Source organism: Bombina bombina, chromosome 2 (assembly GCF_027579735.1).
Source record: "Bombina bombina isolate aBomBom1 chromosome 2, aBomBom1.pri, whole genome shotgun sequence".
NCBI lineage: Eukaryota > Metazoa > Chordata > Amphibia > Anura > Bombinatoridae > Bombina > Bombina bombina.
In genome coordinates this window covers 705,392,059-705,412,976 of record NC_069500.1, presented here as the reverse complement: position 1 = coordinate 705,412,976, position 20,918 = coordinate 705,392,059, and the positions used below count along the sequence as shown (strand labels likewise).

General features: G+C 38.0%; 1 protein-coding gene across 1 annotated transcript in view; it reads right to left on the bottom strand.

Annotated features, from left to right (window-relative positions):
• Positions 1 to 20,918, bottom strand: part of ECPAS (Ecm29 proteasome adaptor and scaffold) — a 304,008-nt gene that overhangs the window by 227,160 nt on the left and 55,930 nt on the right. The window contains exons 11-19 of the mRNA XM_053702690.1: positions 19,965 to 20,043; positions 18,295 to 18,344; positions 16,008 to 16,074; positions 15,283 to 15,405; positions 14,797 to 14,900; positions 12,086 to 12,209; positions 11,439 to 11,519; positions 1,086 to 1,311; positions 285 to 376 (exon numbers count right to left, since the gene is read on the bottom strand). Of these exons, the coding sequence (XP_053558665.1) occupies positions 285 to 376; positions 1,086 to 1,311; positions 11,439 to 11,519; positions 12,086 to 12,209; positions 14,797 to 14,900; positions 15,283 to 15,405; positions 16,008 to 16,074; positions 18,295 to 18,344; positions 19,965 to 20,043 (946 nt within the window). The remainder of the gene's footprint in view (positions 1 to 284; positions 377 to 1,085; positions 1,312 to 11,438; positions 11,520 to 12,085; positions 12,210 to 14,796; positions 14,901 to 15,282; positions 15,406 to 16,007; positions 16,075 to 18,294; positions 18,345 to 19,964; positions 20,044 to 20,918) is intronic.

Genomic DNA, 20,918 nt, shown 5'->3' with positions numbered 1-20,918 from the left:
AAGTAGAATATAAATCTGCTGCTTTTAGCAAAGTAGATTTTTGCCCTATACAAATTTATCTAACGGTAAAACTCTCACTATGCAAAATACTGCAGCTTTTATTTTGTAGTGTTAATCATTTGTGGCCCACACAAAATGCTCACAACCTGCTAGAGATCTGAGCAGAGGTCAGCGTTCACTGCAAAAAATACAGGTTTATCCTCCATCTTTGAACTTTCTAGAACTGTTAAAGGCACTGCAGCAATATTTTATTTAAGGAAGAATATGGTTTGTGTAGCTCTTACCTTTATCCAGTCTGTTTTATCTGCTAAACTGACAGCCAACTTCTGGGGACAGACCGAGACTACTTCAAGAAGGCAGTACATTACCTGCAATCCTACGAGTCACAAAGAAACAGAATAATAAAATAAATGCACAGGGTGGTTAAAGTAAAACTCAGTCACATGGAGTATCACATATCTCAACACCATAATGTGTGTATGCAAGTTGTTGTTTTTTTTTTATATATATATATATCAACAAATCTCATTATCAATTAGGTGGTCAGCGATTAGTTGGTCAGTTGAACAGCACCAACTGCTTAATCTGATGATCTACTGCAACTAAGATTGTGCAAAAAAAAATGAATGTATTTATTTATTTTTATTTTTTTTCTATCCGATTAATCGGACAATAATCATCCGATTAATCGGATAGAAAAACTAAAAAAAATGTATGCACAATACCATGTGCAGTAGATCATCAGATTGAAGCAGCTGGTGCTGTGCAATTAACCAACTATTCGCTGACCACCCAATTGATAATGCGATTCTTTGACAACTATTTTTATGATTAATCTTACCGATTAGTTGTTGCAGCCCTAATATATATATATATATATATATATATATATATATATATATATATATATATATATATATATATATATATATATATATATATATATAAATCTATATATATCTAAATCTATATATGTCACACACACACACACACACTAATTCAGTAATACAAAGCTCATTAAAAGGGAAGTGAATAAAACTACTTTTTTCTGAAATTAAAACACTTGGGGCAAATACATTCTGTACCTGCAGATGACGACAGTAACTGATGGAGAAGGCCTATGTACATCTCTACTGGGTTGGCATCTTGAGTTTTTGCAGAGGGAGACCCTGTTGTGGGGATATTGCTGGACACCAGCTCCCTTATGTAGCGACCTATAGCAGGGGCCTGGTCTTGCATGTCTGCTAATGACTGGGTTGTGGGAGTCACTCCTGCACTGTGTGCCAGACACATCCTCAGGTACAGGATTATCTGAATAAAGAGAAGATTAATTCAAATTCAGTAATAAGAAACAAGGTAGATGCAATACTCTAGTCAATTAGTTTACAAAGAATTAGAGTAATGTGCGGGTGTTTCTGAGGTGGTACTAAAAGTTTGGTAAAACCAAATTTACTTAGTTCTCATGTTCTTTGTTGAAGAGATACCTAGACTCTTCTCCACCTTTAACTCTCTACTAAACAAAACACGTACTTATCCAAAGCAACATCCCAACACCAACCTGAAATATTCCACCAACAGGCCCAGTTACTCCCTCTGCCACCCCCTGCATCTTCTATCCAGCCACTGAGAATGAAGTTTCTTCCTTACTATCTTCCTCACTACCTGCCCGCTCGACACTATCCCTTCCCATCTAATACCCTCCCTATCTTCCACCCTCACTCCTACTCTTACCCACATCTTCAATCTCTCTCTCTCTCTCTACCGGCTCATTACCATCTTCTTTCAAACACGCAAAAGTCACTCCCATACTCAAAAAACTCTCCCTCGACCCCAATTCTCTTGAAAGCTACCGCCCCTTATCACTGCTTCCACCAACATCAAAACTCCTTGAAAAACTAGTTTACAATCGCCTAACCCACTTCCTGTCCGCCAACTCCTTGCTTGACCCCCTGCAATCCGGATTCCGCCCCAAACACTCAACTGAGATTGCCCTTACCAAGGTTACAAACGATCTTCTCTCTGCTAAAAATATTGGCCACTACTCTATACTCATCTTACTAGATCTCTCAGCTGCCTTCGACACAGTTGACCACCCCCTCCTCCTACAGACCCTTAACTCTTTTGGCCTCTGTGACACTGCTCTTTCCTGGATTCACTCCTATCTTTCTCACAGGTCTTTTTCTGTGTCATTTGCCAGTGACGACTCCTCTCCAATGCCTCTGTCTGTTGGAGTACCTCAAGGATCTGTTCTGGGTCCTCTACTCTTCCCCATTTATACTTCTTCGCTGGGTAAACTTATCAACAGTTATGGCTTCAATTATCACCTCTATGCTGATGACACCCAGATCTAACTCTCCCCCTCTGTCCTTTCTCATGTCAGCGACTGCTTATCTGGTATTATTACCTGGATGTCCTCTCACCACCTAAAGATTACCATGTCCAAAAATGATCTCCTTCTTATCACCCCCAAGCTCTACGCCGACTTGTGACTTCTCTATCACTGTTGAAGGCATCGCCATTTCCCCATCGCACCAAGTCTGCTGCCTCTGAGTTACACTTGACTCAAATCTATCCTTCATCCCCCATATCAAATCACTTTCTACATCCTGCCGCAACCATCTACGCAATATTTCCAAGATTCAACCTTTTCTGTGCGCTAACACCACAAAGCAAATAATCCACTCCCTTGTTATTTCCCAACTTGACTACTGCAATAACCTACTTACTGGCCTTCCTCTTTCCCGTCTCTTCTCTCCCCATTTCAATCCATCCTAAATGCCTCTGCCAGGCTGATCCACCTTTCCCGTCGCTCTGTATCTGCTGCACCTCTCAGTGAGTCCCTTCATTGGTTCCGCCTTCACAGCAGAATTAAATTCAAAATTCTCACCCTTACATACAAAGCTCTCACCAACTCCGCTCCCCTCTACCTATCCTCTCTAATATATAAGTATACTCCAGCCCATCCACTAAGGTCCAACAATGACCTGCTCCTTGCATCCATGACTATCACCTCCTCTCATGCTATACTGCAGGACTTCTCTCGTGCAGCACCTACCCTCTGGAATACTCTCCCTCGTGCTGTCAGGCTTTGTTCTAATCTTTCTTCCTTTAAATGTTCCCTGAAGACTTTTCTGGTCAGGGAAGCCTACCACCCAAGTCAATAATAAATTAATTTCACTTACCTAACATTTCCCTCATCTAACTCTGTATTAACATCTTTCTCAATCTTGCAGTCCTCACCTCCTGTTTCTCAACCTCCCACCCTTCTAGATTGTAAATTCCCACGGGAATAGGGCCCTCAATCCCTCCTGTATGTGTTTGTAAATGTTGTCCTCTCTCTTACAAGTTTTGTATTGTTTTATTTACATGAATTGTATCCATGGACAGCGCTGCAGAATATGTTGGCGCTTAATAAATAAAGTATAATAATAATAATGATAGGTAATGTACACATGACTGAAAATAGTGTTGCCATCTAGTGCTCTTGCTAATGTATAACATTGTTGCAAAACTGCTGCCATCTAGTGCTGCAGAGACGTGCACACTCCTGAGCTTACATCCTTGTTTTTCAAGAAAGGATATCAAGAGAACGAAAAACATAATAGAAGTAAATTAGAAAGTTGTATGTTCTATCTGAATGAAAAATTTGGGGTTTTATGTTCCTTTAACTGCGATGCAAATAACAGGAAATTATTTTTAGAAACTAGAAAAATGTAGAATGGGTACTTAAAAATTGAATAATGTTTTATTTAAAAGGACAATGCACTGTAAAATTGTTGTCCCTTAAAGGGACATGAAACAAATTTGTTTCTTCTTTCATGATTCAGAGAGAGCATGCATTTTCAACAACTTTCCAATATGCTTCTATTATCTAATTTGTTTTGTTGGTATCCTCTGTTGAGAATCATACCTAGGTAGTCTCAGGAACAGCTGATTGGTGGCTGCACATATAAGCCTATGTTATTGGCTCTCCCATGTGCATTACTGCAAGGATACCAAGAGAATGAAGCCATTTAGATAACAGAAGTGAATCAGAAAGTTGTTTAAAATTGTATTCTCTATTTGAATCATGAAAGAAAAAGTTGAGTTTTTGTCCCTTTAATGTGTTTCCAATGACTTGATATACCAGCTGCAGATTATACTATATGTGTGAAATAGATTAGTTAGGTATATTTTTGTATATGAAATAGCCGATTTTGTTCTTTGAAAACACAGCCCATTAAAATGGGCTGAGCTTACAGGGTAATCATATATCTTTATCACTTTCTGTACACACACACACACTTCTTTATATTATCTGTCTGCAAACTAATGCCCAATACTTAAAGAGAACAATTGTAAAACATAATTTATGTAAGAACTTACCTGATAAATTCATTTCTTTCATATTGGCAAGAGTCCATGAGCTAGTAACGTATGGGATATACATTCCTACCAGGAGGGGCAAAGTTTCCCAAACCTCAAAAATGCCTACAAATACACCCCTCACCACACCCACAAATCAGTTTAACGCATAGCCAAGAAGTGGGGTGATAAGAAAAAAGTGCGAAAGCATAAAAAATAAGGAATTGGAATAATTGTGCTTTATACAAAAAAATCATAACCACCACAAAAAAGGGTGGGCCTCATGGACTCTTGCTAATATGAAAGAAATGAATTTATCAGGTAAGTTCTTACATAAATTATGTTTTCTTTCATGTAATTAGCAAGAGTCCATGAGCTAGTGACGTATGGGATAATGACTACCCAAGATGTGGATCTTTCCACGCAAGAGTCACTAGAGAGGGAGGGATAAAATAAAGACAGCCAATTCCGCTGAAAATAATCCACACCCAAAATAAAGTTTAAATCTTATAATGAAAAAAAAATGAAATTATAAGCAGAAGAATCAAACTGAAACAGCTGCCTGAAGTACTTTTCTACCAAAAACTGCTTCAGAAGAAGAAAACACATAAAATGGTAGAATTTAGTACAAACTTACTTCACCACCTCCACAGGAGGCAAAGTTTGTAAAACTGATTTGTGGGTGTGGTGAGGGGTGTATTTATAGGCATTTTGAGGTTTGGGAAACTTTGCCCCTCCTGGTAGGAATGTATATCCCATACGTCACTAGCTCATGGACTCTTGCTAATTACATGAAAGAAAACAGAATTTATGTTTACCTGATAAATTACTTTCTCCAACGGTGTGTCCGGTCCACGGCGTCATCCTTACTTGTGGGATATTCTCTTCCCCAACAGGAAATGGCAAAGAGCCCAGCAAAGCTGGTCACATGATCCCTCCTAGGCTCCGCCTACCCCAGTCATTCGACCGACGTTAAGGAGGAATATTTGCATAGGAGAAACCATATGGTACCGTGGTGACTGTAGTTAAAGAAAATAAATTATCAGACCTGATTAAAAAAACCAGGGCGGGCCGTGGACCGGACACACCGTTGGAGAAAGTAATTTATCAGGTAAACATAAATTCTGTTTTCTCCAACATAGGTGTGTCCGGTCCACGGCGTCATCCTTACTTGTGGGAACCAATACCAAAGCTTTAGGACACGGATGAAGGGAGGGAGCAAATCAGGTCACCTAAATGGAAGGCACCACGGCTTGCAAAACCTTTCTCCCAAAAATAGCCTCAGAAGAAGCAAAAGTATCAAACTTGTAAAATTTGGTAAAAGTGTGCAGTGAAGACCAAGTCGCTGCCCTACATATCTGATCAACAGAAGCCTCGTTCTTGAAGGCCCATGTGGAAGCCACAGCCCTAGTGGAATGAGCTGTGATTCTTTCGGGAGGCTGCCGTCCGGCAGTCTCGTAAGCCAATCTGATGATGCTTTTAATCCAAAAAGAGAGAGAGGTAGAAGTTGCTTTTTGACCTCTCCTTTTACCAGAATAAACAACAAACAAGGAAGATGTTTGTCTAAAATCCTTTGTAGCATCTAAATAGAATTTTAGAGCGCGAACAACATCCAAATTGTGCAACAAACGTTCCTTCTTTGAAACTGGTTTCGGACACAGAGAAGGTACGATAATCTCCTGGTTAATGTTTTTGTTAGAAACAACTTTTGGAAGAAAACCAGGTTTAGTACGTAAAACCACCTTATCTGCATGGAACACCAGATAAGGAGGAGAACACTGCAGAGCAGATAATTCTGAAACTCTTCTAGCAGAAGAAATTGCAACTAAAAACAAAACTTTCCAAGATAATAACTTAATATCAACGGAATGCAAGGGTTCAAACGGAACCCCCTGAAGAACTGAAAGAACTAAATTGAGACTCCAAGGAGGAGTCAAAGGTTTGTAAACAGGCTTAATTCTAACCAGAGCCTGAACAAAGGCTTGAACATCTGGCACAGCAGCCAGTTTTTTGTGAAGTAACACCGACAAGGCAGAAATCTGTCCCTTCAGGGAACTTGCAGATAATCCTTTTTCCAATCCTTCTTGAAGGAAGGATAGAATCCTAGGAATCTTAACCTTGTCCCAAGAGAATCCTTTAGATTCACACCAACAGATATATTTTTTCCAAATTTTGTGGTAAATCTTTCTAGTTACAGGCTTTCTGGCCTGAACAAGAGTATCAATAACAGAATCTGAGAACCCTCGCTTCGATAAAATCAAGCGTTCAATCTCCAAGCAGTCAGCTGGAGTGAAACCAGATTCGGATGTTCGAACGGACCCTGAACAAGAAGGTCTCGTCTCAAAGGTAGCTTCCAAGGTGGAGCCGATGACATATTCACCAGATCTGCATACCAAGTCCTGCGTGGCCACGCAGGAGCTATCAAGATCACCGACGCCCTCTCCTGATTGATCCTGGCTACCAGCCTGGGGATGAGAGGAAACGGCGGGAACACATAAGCTAGTTTGAAGGTCCAAGGTGCTACTAGTGCATCCACTAGAGCCGCCTTGGGATCCCTGGATCTGGACCCGTAGCAAGGAACTTTGAAGTTCTGACGAGAGGCCATCAGATCCATGTCTGGAATGCCCCACAGCTGAGTGACTTGGGCAAAGATTTCCGGATGGAGTTCCCACTCCCCCGGATGCAATGTCTGACGACTCAGAAAATCCGCTTCCCAATTTTCCACTCCTGGGATGTGGATAGCAGACAGGTGGCAGGAGTGAGACTCCGCCCATAGAATGATTTTGGTCACTTCTTCCATCGCTAGGGAACTCCTTGTTCCCCCCTGATGGTTGATGTACGCAACAGTTGTCATGTTGTCTGATTGAAACCGTATGAACTTGGCCCTCGCTAGCTGAGGCCAAGCCTTGAGAGCATTGAATATCGCTCTCAGTTCCAGAATATTTATCGGTAGAAGAGATTCTTCCCGAGACCAAAGACCCTGAGCTTTCAGGGATCCCCAGACCGCGCCCCAGCCCATCAGACTGGCGTCGGTCGTGACAATGACCCACTCTGGTCTGCGGAATGTCATCCCTTGTGACAGGTTGTCCAGGGACAGCCACCAACGGAGTGAGTCTCTGGTCCTCTGATTTACTTGTATCTTCGGAGACAAGTCTGTATAGTCCCCATTCCACTGACTGAGCATGCACAGTTGTAATGGTCTTAGATGAATGCGCGCAAAAGGAACTATGTCCATTGCCGCTACCATCAACCCGATCACTTCCATGCACTGAGCTATGGAAGGAAGAGGAACGGAATGAAGTATCCGACAAGAGTCTAGAAGCTTTGTTTTTCTGGCCTCTGTCAGAAAAATCCTCATTTCTAAGGAGTCTATTATTGTTCCCAAGAAGGGAACCCTTGTTGACGGGGATAGAGAACTCTTTTCCACGTTCACTTTCCACCCGTGAGATCTGAGAAAGGCCAGGACAATGTCCGTGTGAGCCTTTGCTTGAGGAAGGGACGACGCTTGAATCAGAATGTCGTCCAAGTAAGGTACTACAGCAATGCCCCTTGGTCTTAGCACAGCTAGAAGGGACCCTAGTACCTTTGTGAAAATCCTTGGAGCAGTGGCTAATCCGAAAGGAAGCGCCACGAACTGGTAATGTTTGTCCAGGAATGCGAACCTTAGGAACCGATGATGTTCCTTGTGGATAGGAATATGTAGATACGCATCCTTTAAATCCACCGTGGTCATGAATTGACCTTCCTGGATGGAAGGAAGAATAGTTCGAATGGTTTCCATCTTGAACGATGGAACCTTGAGAAACTTGTTTAAGATCTTGAGATCTAAGATTGGTCTGAACGTTCCCTCTTTTTTGGGAACTATGAACAGATTGGAGTAGAACCCCATCCCTTGTTCTCTTAATGGAACAGGATGAATCACTCCCATTTTTAACAGGTCTTCTACACAATGTAAGAATGCCTGTCTTTTTATGTGGTCTGAAGACAACTGAGACCTGTGGAACCTCCCCCTTGGGGGAAGTCCCTTGAATTCCAGAAGATAACCTTGGGAGACTATTTCTAGCGCCCAAAGATCCAGAACATCTCTTGCCCAAGCCTGAGCGAAGAGAGAGAGTCTGCCCCCCACCAGATCCGGTCCCGGATCGGGGGCCAACATTTCATGCTGTCTTGGTAGCAGTGGCAGGTTTCTTGGCCTGCTTCCCCTTGTTCCAGCCTTGCATTGGTCTCCAAGCTGGCTTGGCTTGAGAAGTATTACCCTCTTGCTTAGAGGACGTAGCACCTTGGGCTGGTCCGTTTCTACGAAAGGGACGAAAATTAGGTTTATTTTTTGCCTTGAAAGGCCGATCCTGAGGAAGGGCGTGGCCCTTACCCCCAGTGAAATCAGAGATAATCTCTTTCAAGTCAGGGCCAAACAGCGTTTTCCCCTTGAAAGGAATGTTAAGTAGCTTGTTCTTGGAAGACGCATCAGCCGACCAAGATTTCAACCAAAGCGCTCTGCGCGCCACGATAGCAAACCCAGAATTCTTAGCCGCTAACCTAGCCAATTGCAAAGTGGCGTCTAGGGTGAAAGAATTAGCCAATTTGAGAGCATTGATTCTGTCCATAATCTCCTCCAAAGGAGGAGAATCACTATCGACCGCTCTTATCAGATCATCGAACCAGAAACATGCGGCTGTAGCGACAGGGACAATGCATGAAATTGGTTGTAGAAGGTAACCTTGCTGAACAAACATCTTTTTAAGCAAACCTTCTAATTTTTTATCCATAGGATCTTTGAAAGCACAACTATCCTCTATGGGTATAGTGGTGCGTTTGTTTAAAGTGGAAACCGCTCCCTCGACCTTGGGGACTGTCTGCCATAAGTCCTTTCTGGGGTCGACCATAGGAAACAATTTTTTAAATATGGGGGGAGGGACGAAAGGAATACCGGGCCTTTCCCATTCTTTATTAACAATGTCCGCCACCCGCTTGGGTATAGGAAAAGCTTCTGGGAGCCCCGGCACCTCTAGGAACTTGTCCATTTTACAAAGTTTCTCTGGGATGACCAACTTGTCACAATCATCCAGAGTGGATAATACCTCCTTAAGCAGAATGCGGAGATGTTCCAACTTAAATTTAAATGCAATCACATCAGGTTCAGCCTGTTGAGAAATGTTCCCTGAATCAGTAATTTCTCCCTCAGACAAAACCTCCCTGGCCCCATCAGACTGGGTTAGGGGCCCTTCAGAAATATTATTATCAGCGTCGTCATGCTCTTCAGTATCTAAAACAGAGCAGCCACGCTTACGCTGATAAGTGTTCATTTTGGCTAAAATGTTTTTGACAGAATTATCCATTACAGCCGTTAATTGTTGCATAGTAAGGAGTATTGGCGCGCTAGATGTACTAGGGGCCTCCTGAGTGGGCAAGACTCGTGTAGACGAAGGAGGGAATGATGCAGTACCATGCTTACTCCCCTCACTTGAGGAATCATCTTGGGCATCATTATCATTATCACATAAATCACATTTATTTAAATGAATAGGAATTCTGACTTCCCCACATTCAGAACACAGTCTATCTGGTAGTTCAGACATGTTAAACAGGCATAAACTTGATAACAAAGTACAAAAAACGTTTTAAAATAAAACCGTTACTGTCACTTTAAATTTTAAACTGAACACACTTTATTACTGCAATTGCGAAAAAACATGAAGGAATTGTTCAAAATTCACCAAATTTTCACCACAGTGTCTTAAAGCCTTAAAAGTATTGCACACCAAATTTGGAAGCTTTAACCCTTAAAATAACGGAACCGGAGCCGTTTTAAACTTTAACCCCTTTACAGTCCCTGGTATCTGCTTTGCTGAGACCCAACCAAGCCCAAAGGGGAATACGATACCAAATGACGCCTTCAGAAAGTCTTTTCTAAGTATCAGAGCTCCTCTCACATGCGACTGCATGCCATGCCTCTCAAAAACAAGTGCGCCACACCGGCGCGAAAATGAGGCTCTGCTGATGCTTTGGGAAAGCCCCTAAGAATAAGGTGTCTAAAACAGTGCCTGCCGATATTATTATATCAAAATACCCAGATAAAATGATTCCTCAAGGCTAAATATGTGTTAATAATGAATCGATTTAGCCCAGAAAAAAGTCTACAGTTTTAATAAGCCCTTGTGAAGCCCTTATTTACGATCGTAATAAACATGGCTTACCGGATCCCATAGGGAAAATGACAGCTTCCAGCATTACATCGTCTTGTTAGAATGTGTCATACCTCAAGCAGCAAGAGACTGCACACTGTTCCCCCAACTGAAGTTAATTGCTCTCAACAGTCCTGTGTGGAACAGCCATGGATTTTAGTGACGGTTGCTAAAATCATTTTCCTCATACAAACAGAAATCTTCATCTCTTTTCTGTTTCTGAGTAAATAGTACATACCAGCACTATTTCAAAATAACAAACTCTTGATTGAATAATAAAAACTACAGTTAAACACTAAAAAACTCTAAGCCATCTCCGTGGAGATGTTGCCTGTACAACGGCAAAGAGAATGACTGGGGTAGGCGGAGCCTAGGAGGGATCATGTGACCAGCTTTGCTGGGCTCTTTGCCATTTCCTGTTGGGGAAGAGAATATCCCACAAGTAAGGATGACGCCGTGGACCGGACACACCTATGTTGGAGAAATTAACATTTTATTACTTATCTCGCCTAATTCACACGTTAAACTGCTGAGGTTTCAGTGGCTCTGTAAAGTCCAAATCTCTATTTTCTTTAGAGCGTGAAAATGTTATTAGATAACCGTTTTGCTAATTTTCTTTTCATTCACACTTTATTTCCAAATTTTGTTAAAACAAAAATGCACGATGGATAAATGCATTATATTTGTTAAGGCCATTAAAAAGAAAAATTAGACTACAGTGTGTGTGTGTGTACTGTATATATATATATATATATATATATATATATATATTATTTTTTTTTTATTTTATTTTTTTTTAAGTAAAGCTCTGCAAATGAAAATGTAACATTACTTCTTTGTCCAAAATGCAGTGTAAACCTGTATGGAAATGAAGATTAATATACTGGAATCTTTAAAAAATACATCAAATACCTCTAAAAATGCAGCTGGATTAAATGGGAGAACGGAGGTTGTATTCACAAAATTGACAGGAGATTTCATCCGGTGATAAGCCTATGAAGGGAAACGAACAACATACAGATATTGGATTTTGTAAATTAATTAGCTTCAGTTTACCTTGTTCACTAATTCACACTTTTAATAATGCAAAATTCCCCCAGTACTGAGTTGAAATAAAAGACCAATAACGAGACTGCACAAGTGCCGATAAAGTACAACCTATTACAAGCCAGGGTTTTCCCTAGCACCTACATTTTAACAATTATTTGGCATTTTAAATATTACTAAAAACAGAAAGGAAAAATGGAATTTGCCGTTGAGCTGCAGAAAGTATAAATAAGAAAATATTTCTGCAAAACTGTGCGTTAGCTAACAGTTGGTTTTGATATAAAATATATCATTCAGTTAAATGCAAGTTCATAATATGGTAATAACACAGGATTTCTCTTCTCAGCAATCAACCCAGAAAGAAACATTTTCTGAGAAGGAATAAAACAATCTAACCAGACAAAACCATTAAACTTTTTTAATTCAAATACAAGGCAGACTAATATAACATTTTGTATCATGTTGCAGTGTCATTTCCCAGTGCTAGATACCAGTAAGTTTTTCATTCATACCTTTTCCACAATATGCTGGACCATCACTGGGAAGGACGGAAGTTTTTGATGTGGGCCATCTTTTTCCCCGCTTGCAGAAAAGGTCCTGAGGGCCCTCTGTGCCTCCCCATACACCTCCTCACGTCTTTATTTAAAAGACAGATACATTATTGACAAACTCAATGCTAGAAAAAAATGCTAAATTAAACTATTAGTGCCCAAGCTGGACCAGCAAATATAAAAAAGGTATTTATATACACAACAGCTAGATTTAAATCTAGAAACAAATACTGATACCTGTTCTTAAAAATGTATATCATGTTTAATATACTCTTTACTGTACATTTTTACATTGCAAACGTTATGACAATTTCATCATTCTATAAAAAGTATGCTGATCATGAAAATGAAGGTTTATGCTAAGATAGTCTACGACTATGAATGATAAACTTGTCTTAGCAGAATTAGTAGCTGCATTGAAAGGAAGATTAAACAGCATAAGATTGTAATATAAAATGTTTAATTTTGTGTAGTGAATAAAATTTGCAATCTACATTTATTTTGTCTCCTTTTCCTGTACTTAATCTCTGAAAATTAATTTTCTACATTCCACTGAGTTTTCATAAAGTAATTGATACCACCATGTTTGAAATTAAGTTGCTCCTTATCCTTTCCTCTGCTGAAGACAATTAGGGACAGATATCAAAAAGGCAATAAAAGAGACTGCCCAAACAAGGCTGTGTGGAACATAGTATAATCTAAAAGGGATTCCAAACAGCTTTGTTGGCACAGAAATAAATAGAAAACTAGTTCAAACATGGCGGCGCCCATTACTTTTAGAAACAAAACCTTTACACTTATATTTTCAATATTTAAATAATATAATTGTAAAAATACATCTGCACATTATTATAAGGCTAGAATTTACTTTGTATATATCATTACGTCTAGCATCTATCTAATGTTTGACACCATATTAAATACAACTGATGTTAATAAGCAGTGTAAGACTTATTGTTTATTTATAATGTACCATCATATTTTGAAATTAAAAATAAAAACAAAAACAAACAGAAATGTAGTTTACATTTGCTTTTACCTCAGTATTGACTAATAAGATTCCACATAATTTAGTTCTACATACTATATTATTAACTGCATATCTTCAGTCTTAGAATATACCAATGTGTTTTACACTCAATATTTCTTTTATTTTCTAAAATGACATTCCTACATGAAATATAGTCTTTATCAAACGATCACTTCCAGTAAAATAGTTCTACATAAAATCAGCCCATAAATATGTACAGATTATATTCCTCCCAAACAGCTGTATGTTCCGCAGCGTTGGTTCCCACAGATATTTTCCCAGAGGGCTAAGCAATAAACTTGCCATAGAATAATAATATCATTGAAAACATGCACACTAAGAGAGAGTTTATTGCCGTACTCACTAGCTGCACATTGTTTTAAACATGGTGGCTACAGGGAACGATTACGCTTCAATATAAGGAGAAAGCTTTCAGGACACCCATGCTCCACAGGTCTCCCATTATAGCAATAATTTTTTAAGCAAATAATTTTCTAGTAAATAAGTATATTACCAAATACATAAAATATTTCAAACAGAATTTGAAATGGAGTGAAGTAAGTATAAAATTTGACCAGAATATCTTTTTTAATATCCATTTTCATTCAGTTACTACTGCAACTTTATGAAGAACACAGCTTTGGACTTAAATGACCATTAAATATAGAAGAATAACAATTAACAAATGTATAAAAAAGAAAATGAAATAGCACTTACTTTGAATTTCAAATGAGTAGTAGATTTTTTTTTTAAAACAATAGCATGTTTTAAAGTTACTTCCATTTTCCCTGCATCATGTGACAGCCCTTAGCCAATCACAAAATACACATATCGTGAACTCTTGCACTGCTTAGTAGGAGTTGGTGTCTTAGAAAGTGTGGACATAAAATGTTTGTGCACATTTTGAAAATGGAAGAAAATTGGAAAGGTTTTTTATTTTTTTTAATTGCATGCTCTTTATGAATCATGAAAGTTTAAGTTTTGACTTTAGTGACCCTTTAATACTGACCTTTCAATGAGACATTCACAAACTAACTACAATCTCATTTTATTCACAAAACAAGAAAGCTGTCCTTATACACCAGAATTATCAGTGTAAGCTTATTAAAGTGAATGTAAAGTTAAATCGTTTACCTAAAGTGAAACGATAGAAGTTAAAAAATGAATTACAGAGTTTCATTCATGAAATCTTTAGGATATACTTATCTTCAGAGCTATTTCATTATAAATGCTACACGAAAAAGAGCTGAGCTCCGGTCGCCATCTTCAGCAATTGATTGACAGATGACTCATCTGCAATCAACTAATCGTTCCCCCCCCTCCAGCCCCTTTGCACAAATGTCACTGCCCGGGGGAAACAATCATTAGGTGATTGCAGATGAGTCATCTGTCAATCAATTGATGAAAATGGCGACCAGAGCTTCAGCTCTTATCCGTGTAGCGTTTATAGTCAAATAGCTCAGAAGAGAAGTATATCCTAAAGATTTAATAAATGAAACTAATTCATTTTTTTTTTAACTTCTATTGTTTCACTTTAAGTAAACAAAAAAGGCCTATACCTAATTATCTATATACACATACATACATCAGGATACAAGAATAAGCAATCATGTGCCTAAAACTAAGAAAATAGAAAACTCACGGGTCTCCTGCTGACAGCAACAGCAAATATCTTGAAGGGATGTGATCAGGAGAAAAAACACTGCTTGCAAACTTTACTGCCACTTGACGAACCTGCACTTCTGGCTACAGAATAAAAAACAGATATAGGAGATGGACTATATTTCCCGAGATTTTCTTTTGCAAGAAAGATAATCACTTTGTAAAAATGCACTTTATTAACATTACATGTATAGGCTGATTGGCTACAAATTGAGAATCCTACATTGAGATCATTCTCTCCGATTCTTATGTCATTTAAGGAACATATTTGATAAAGCTTCAGATAGGTGTCCAAATCTAAGTGAATCTGATCAATCTAAACATAGGCATGAAATTTCTGTATGAATCTAGTAAGTACAGGCCAGTGACAGGTCTGCAGATGAACAAATAATTGGTGGACAGTACTTGCATAATTTTTCCAACTTAAGCAGATGACAGCCTATTGAGCAGGAAATCTTATTCGCACCTTCACAAGGTATGAACCCACAAGCGCTTCCATAAGGGTCAGCTGAGCCCCCTCTAAATGAGTGTAAGCATTGACCATCATAGACAAGGCTTCCTGTATGGACAGTCTGACATCCATATCCTCCTGCACAGAATAAAACAAATGTGTGAAGTTATTACAAAACATATGCAAATCATTTGCAAAATATCCATTTACAAAATAAAAACAAAAACACAGTGCATTGTTTTAAACACAATCTTTTTAGGACTTGCACATGTACATCTCAGCTTTTGTTGTGCATTAAAGTCAAAATTAATGGATCAAGCCTACCCTACAACAAATATAGGGACATAGATTACGCATTCTATGCCTCACAAAATTTGTGACTAGGTATTAGGGACCCAGGCAGTTGAGGAGAATGTCACCATTTTGTGGGTGGGGTTGTGTCAGGAGGGGTGGGAAAATGAGTGTGATCGTGGGCAAGTTTGGGCGGTTCATGGTGCGTGTCTGATAATCTGTGGTCATGGCTAAGGGGGCAAAACGAGACAAGGCTGAAGACAGCAGCGCAGATATAAAAAAGAAGAAAAAACAACAGCATTCTGTTAAAGTTGTGTCCAGCAGTTTATTTTAATTATGTGAAGTAATATAACACTGCATTGTACTTTTACTTCTTTTCAAGCAATTTAACTCTAACAATTGTGTTTTCTTTCACCAACCCCAGAAAGGTTAGAATGCAACAAACCTACCTTGCGCAAGGCTTCAAAAAACTGCTGCACAAGTGCTAGATCCTTAGTGAATAGTTGAGGCATACGTCTGTTAAGGGTGGGAGGAAGAACAGAAGTTGTCAATATTACAAGTCATGCTGTGACACTAGACATACTGGCCTTACATCACTCTGACCTGCTGCTTACAATTCTCTGATGGTAATAATGTTACAATTTAGTAATCATTGATAATGGATATACTGTGGTCAATCTCGCTGTTTTATTTAACGTTATCTTATTTCATTAAATAAACTTCAGATACTAAAATGCACAAAAGACCTACAACCTATTAATTGTATGAAAAGAATACAATAAAGCAATACACAATAATATAAAACATGTAAAATAAGAATCTATAACAATGAAAATAAATGAAAAACAAACACATAAAAAAGTAACTTAAAATTTAAATCTGTACACAGACCTATTACATTAAGCATGTTTTAAAGATTTATGTTTTATAAACTTAATTTTTCTAGATCTTTATATTTAAAAATCACATCTGATTTAATCTAAGAGGAAGGACGTGATTCAAAATAAAAGTACATGGTGAATCAGTTAATTTATTACATAGTTAATGCTATAACACCCATTGAGGCCCAGATTAAGAGTGGTGCGTTAACAGTTAAACGTGAGCAAAAAAGGGGTTTGTCACAGGTGTTTGCGCTCATCGGGCGCAATCGCGATTTACACTAGAATAATTACGTTGTCCTCAGAGCTCTGGTTAACTGTTTCACGAAACAAAAAAAAGTGTCCAAAAAACATCAAAAATACATTAAAAAAACCTACATTTACACTCATACCACCACCATATAATAAAAACTATTAAAAAAAATAATAATAATAATAATAATAATATTGCACAAAAATGTTATATGGGCTCAAAGATATAAGGTCTCAAGTGTTAGGAGAAAAAAAGAAGGCTAAAAAGGGCATTAACATTGAGATACATACATATACTGTACATGTCTAAATATCTATATGTATGTATAAATATGTCTATGTGTATATAAAATATGTCTGTAAATACATATATACACATATAAATAAATACATACACACATATATACATACATATAAAAGTGCATTGAAGTCCTTTGCAGTTAAAGGGACATTCCAGTCAAAATTTAAATGCACATAGATGAATTACATCTTTGAATAGAAACACATTTGTAATATACATGTACTGGCAAAAATGCTTTTAGTAAAAGTAATCACTGTTTTATTGCCAACCTTTTTCTCTGCACGTGCATGTGAAGTATAGCTAGATATTCTCAAAGCACCAGCATTTTTAAATACTGCCACTGCTCAGATCACCAGTGGGGCTTGTATCATGTCAGCAACTAACAAATAGAGTCATTACCAGATGATACAAGCACCTTAAGCTCGAAGGGTCGTGGCCTTTTTGGAAATTATTTTTCTACAAGCACCTTAAGCTCTCTGAGCAAGTGCTGTGTTTAAAATGCTGGTGCACGGCATACTTAAATACACTTTTGAAACAGATATAGCTTTAATTAGAAGCATTTTTGCCAATACATGTATATTGCAACAATTCTTCTATTCAAATCTGAAATGCCTCCATGTGGATTCTAATTTTGGCTGGAATGTCCCTTTAAGTAGATGAAAACATTAAAAAACATATTAAAGCAGTATATTTCATAAAGTGTTATACTGTGTATTTACGGTAAATATTTGCCATTCCAATGTTCTGCTCCTAGCAGAATATGTTATGTATTTTTAGATAGATATTCCTATGTGTGTGTGTATGTGTGTATATATATATATATATATATATATATATATATATATATATATATATTTATGAATAAATAGAAGATTCTTCTATGTGAAGAACATTGGGTTGTGATATACTAATTTTCATGTCAGGTTAGCGCACTTGAGAATATGCAATTGGGTTTGCGCGCGAGTACAGTGTTGGATTCCCCCCCCCCACACACACACTTTTTTTGCTCCATTTACTTCTATAGGTGGATACGTTATCGTACGTGCGATATTCTAAGTTCGGCTTTTTATAAGCATTGGGCTAGCGCGCAAGTGAAAACGGTTTATTTTCAACGCCCGCAAAAAGTTTACTTCTAGTGGAGTTCTCTCTCGAGCAGGAGCATTTAATACCGCTTTACTTGTAATCTGGCCTTAAGTGGGTAAATGTAAAGTCTTCAGTAAGTAAGATCTATGGCAAAATTCTGACTTTCAAAACAGCAACAAATTAATTGCAGTTATACATATATGTTACATGCCATTAACCTACCCAGAGAGCTTTCCAACAGCTGAATATGCCACAGACAGCAACTTAGGGTCCTTGGGGGAAAAAAAGAAGAAAAAAAAAATATAATTACACTACCTTTCAATATACATTTGGAAGAGAAGAATCAGGCTACACAAGAGACCAACTTGAAATCTGTATAATTCTCAAAATACCTGGGTTGATAAAGTACACTCAGTGTAAACTTTTAGGTACAACTGTACAACTGCTTGTTAATACAAAATACCTAAACAGCCATTCAAGAAACTGCAACTCAATGCATAAAAGCAAATGGACAAAAAGTTCAGTAGTTGTGTAAGCCAAACGTCAGAATGGGGAACAAATGTGATGAGTTGGTCTGAGTATCTCAAACACTGATGATCTGTGCCTTTTACACACACACACACACACACACACCAGTCTAGTGAGTTTACAGAGATTTGTGTAAGTTAAAAAAAAAAAAAAAAAATAATACAGCAAACGGCAGTTCTGGAGGCAAAATGCCTCGTTAGTAACCAAGGTCAAAGGAAAATGGCCAAACTGGTTCAGTCTAAGGATTTCAGTTGCTGTTGCCTTACTAAGTTATGAGTAGATGGGATAGCAGCAGCAGAAGACCCACTGGATTCCACTCCTATCAGCCAAGAACAAGAAACTGAGGCTATAGAGGACACAGGCTAACCAAAACTGGACAGTAGAAGATTGGAATGTGTCAGCTCAGGCAATATTGTGGCAACATGTACATGGTAAGGTAAGATATTTTTTTCGTAAACATTAATCCACTGACCTATTCTACTTTGCTTCAAAGGTTCAAGCAGGTTGTGGTGGTGTAATGGTGTACAGAATATTTTCTTGGCACATATTAGGCTCCTTAACACTAACTGACCATAATGTAAATGACAGTGTCTCGGAAGTGGTGGAGCGGGATATTTGCAGCATGAGTGTGTAGCTGACAGATCTGCAGCAACTGAATTATGCTTTCCTGTCAAAGGACCAGAAGCTCCAAAGAATGTTTCCAGCACTTTGCTCAATCCATGAAGAACGCATGCTGTTCTGGTGGCAAAGGGAGTCTAACCTTGTATTAAAAAAATTTACCAAATAAAGTGGCCACTGAGTGTAGGTTCATATTCACTAGTCTTTAGTGGATAAAGCTCATATGAACAAGCTTATTAGCCTATGAAGAGACCATGACACTTTAGTGAACTGGCACAACAAAGTAATACAGGAATTGGAGAGGTTATCCATGCTAGAGGTTTCACCTAAAATAATTTAGGCAATAACTCATAAGTGGGTACAAGTGACATTACATTAAACTTTCCTGATGCAGTCAGAGCATGCAATTTTAAACAACTCTCCAATTTACTTCTATTATTTACTATGCTTTGTTCTCTTAGTATTCTTGGTTGAAAGGATAGCTAGGTAGACTCAAACACAGCAATGAAGAACTGGTAGCTAGCTGCTGGTTGATGACTACACATACATGCCTCTTGTCATTGGCTCATATGATAAGCTAGCTCCCAGGACTGCATTGCTGATGCCAAGAGAATACAGAAAACTATGCAATAGCAGTAATTTGGAAAGTTAACCTGCTTGTCCCTTTAACATGAAAGGCTTCTATTGCAGTCTTAATCATTTGTGTTCTATATATCAACAACAAATTATCAACAAGTCATTGTTACCTCTTTGTATTCATTGATTAACTTGGTGAGTCCATTAAGCAACATCGGGCCAAGTGGTTTAATTTTACTATCAGGACAACTGCAATAAAAAAGAAACCAGTTACCTACTTACTGACAAGGTCACGCTATTCATATAACTGATACTAAAAGGACATTACAAAGCAAAAAAGGAAGGGATTTTTTAATGTAATTACATGTAATAGTTTTTTTTCGTTTTGTTCAAAAACTTTTTGATAAAATTAACAAGTTGATAAATATTAATGAAAACATAATTTCGATAAAATGTGTCATTTTAAGACTAGCAACCCCGCACTACTGTGTTTTAACCCCCGCAAAAGGGTAAAATACAAAGTAGAAGTGATGCTCGGGACCAACAGAGCACTGCAGTTTGTGCAGAAACTGATGCTGATTAAATCACATCTGAGTCGAGCGACTAGCACAGCTCATTGTACTACATTGCTCTGCGGATCCCGAGCGTCACGTCTACTGTGTGTTTAACCCGTTTGAGGGTGTTAAACAGTAAAGCAGGGTCAATAGTCTTAAAATGACTGGATTAACAAATTAGAGAATGTCATTTTATTGTTATAGCCATTTAAATGTTTTTAACTTCACATTCTGTAAATTGCCTATAAATGACATCAAAAAGGTTATTTGTACAGACACTAATGAGCTTATTACACAATACATGAGGTATATAAAATAAATAAATTAAACTTAAATGGACAGTAAACCCTTTGAGACTTTAATAAAATAATATAAGGTCTTTGGAGCAGGGCACTCCTCCTCCGGGACTAGTTTTGTTTATTCTGTTATGTTTTTTAAATCTTATCAAAATCTTTGTCATTGCATACCAGTCTCTATACCCAGCGCAAAGAAATTTCATTGAGCTATATAAATGAAAATAAAAGAATGATATATTGCAAGGTTGTTTCACTACAAATAACTAAATATTAT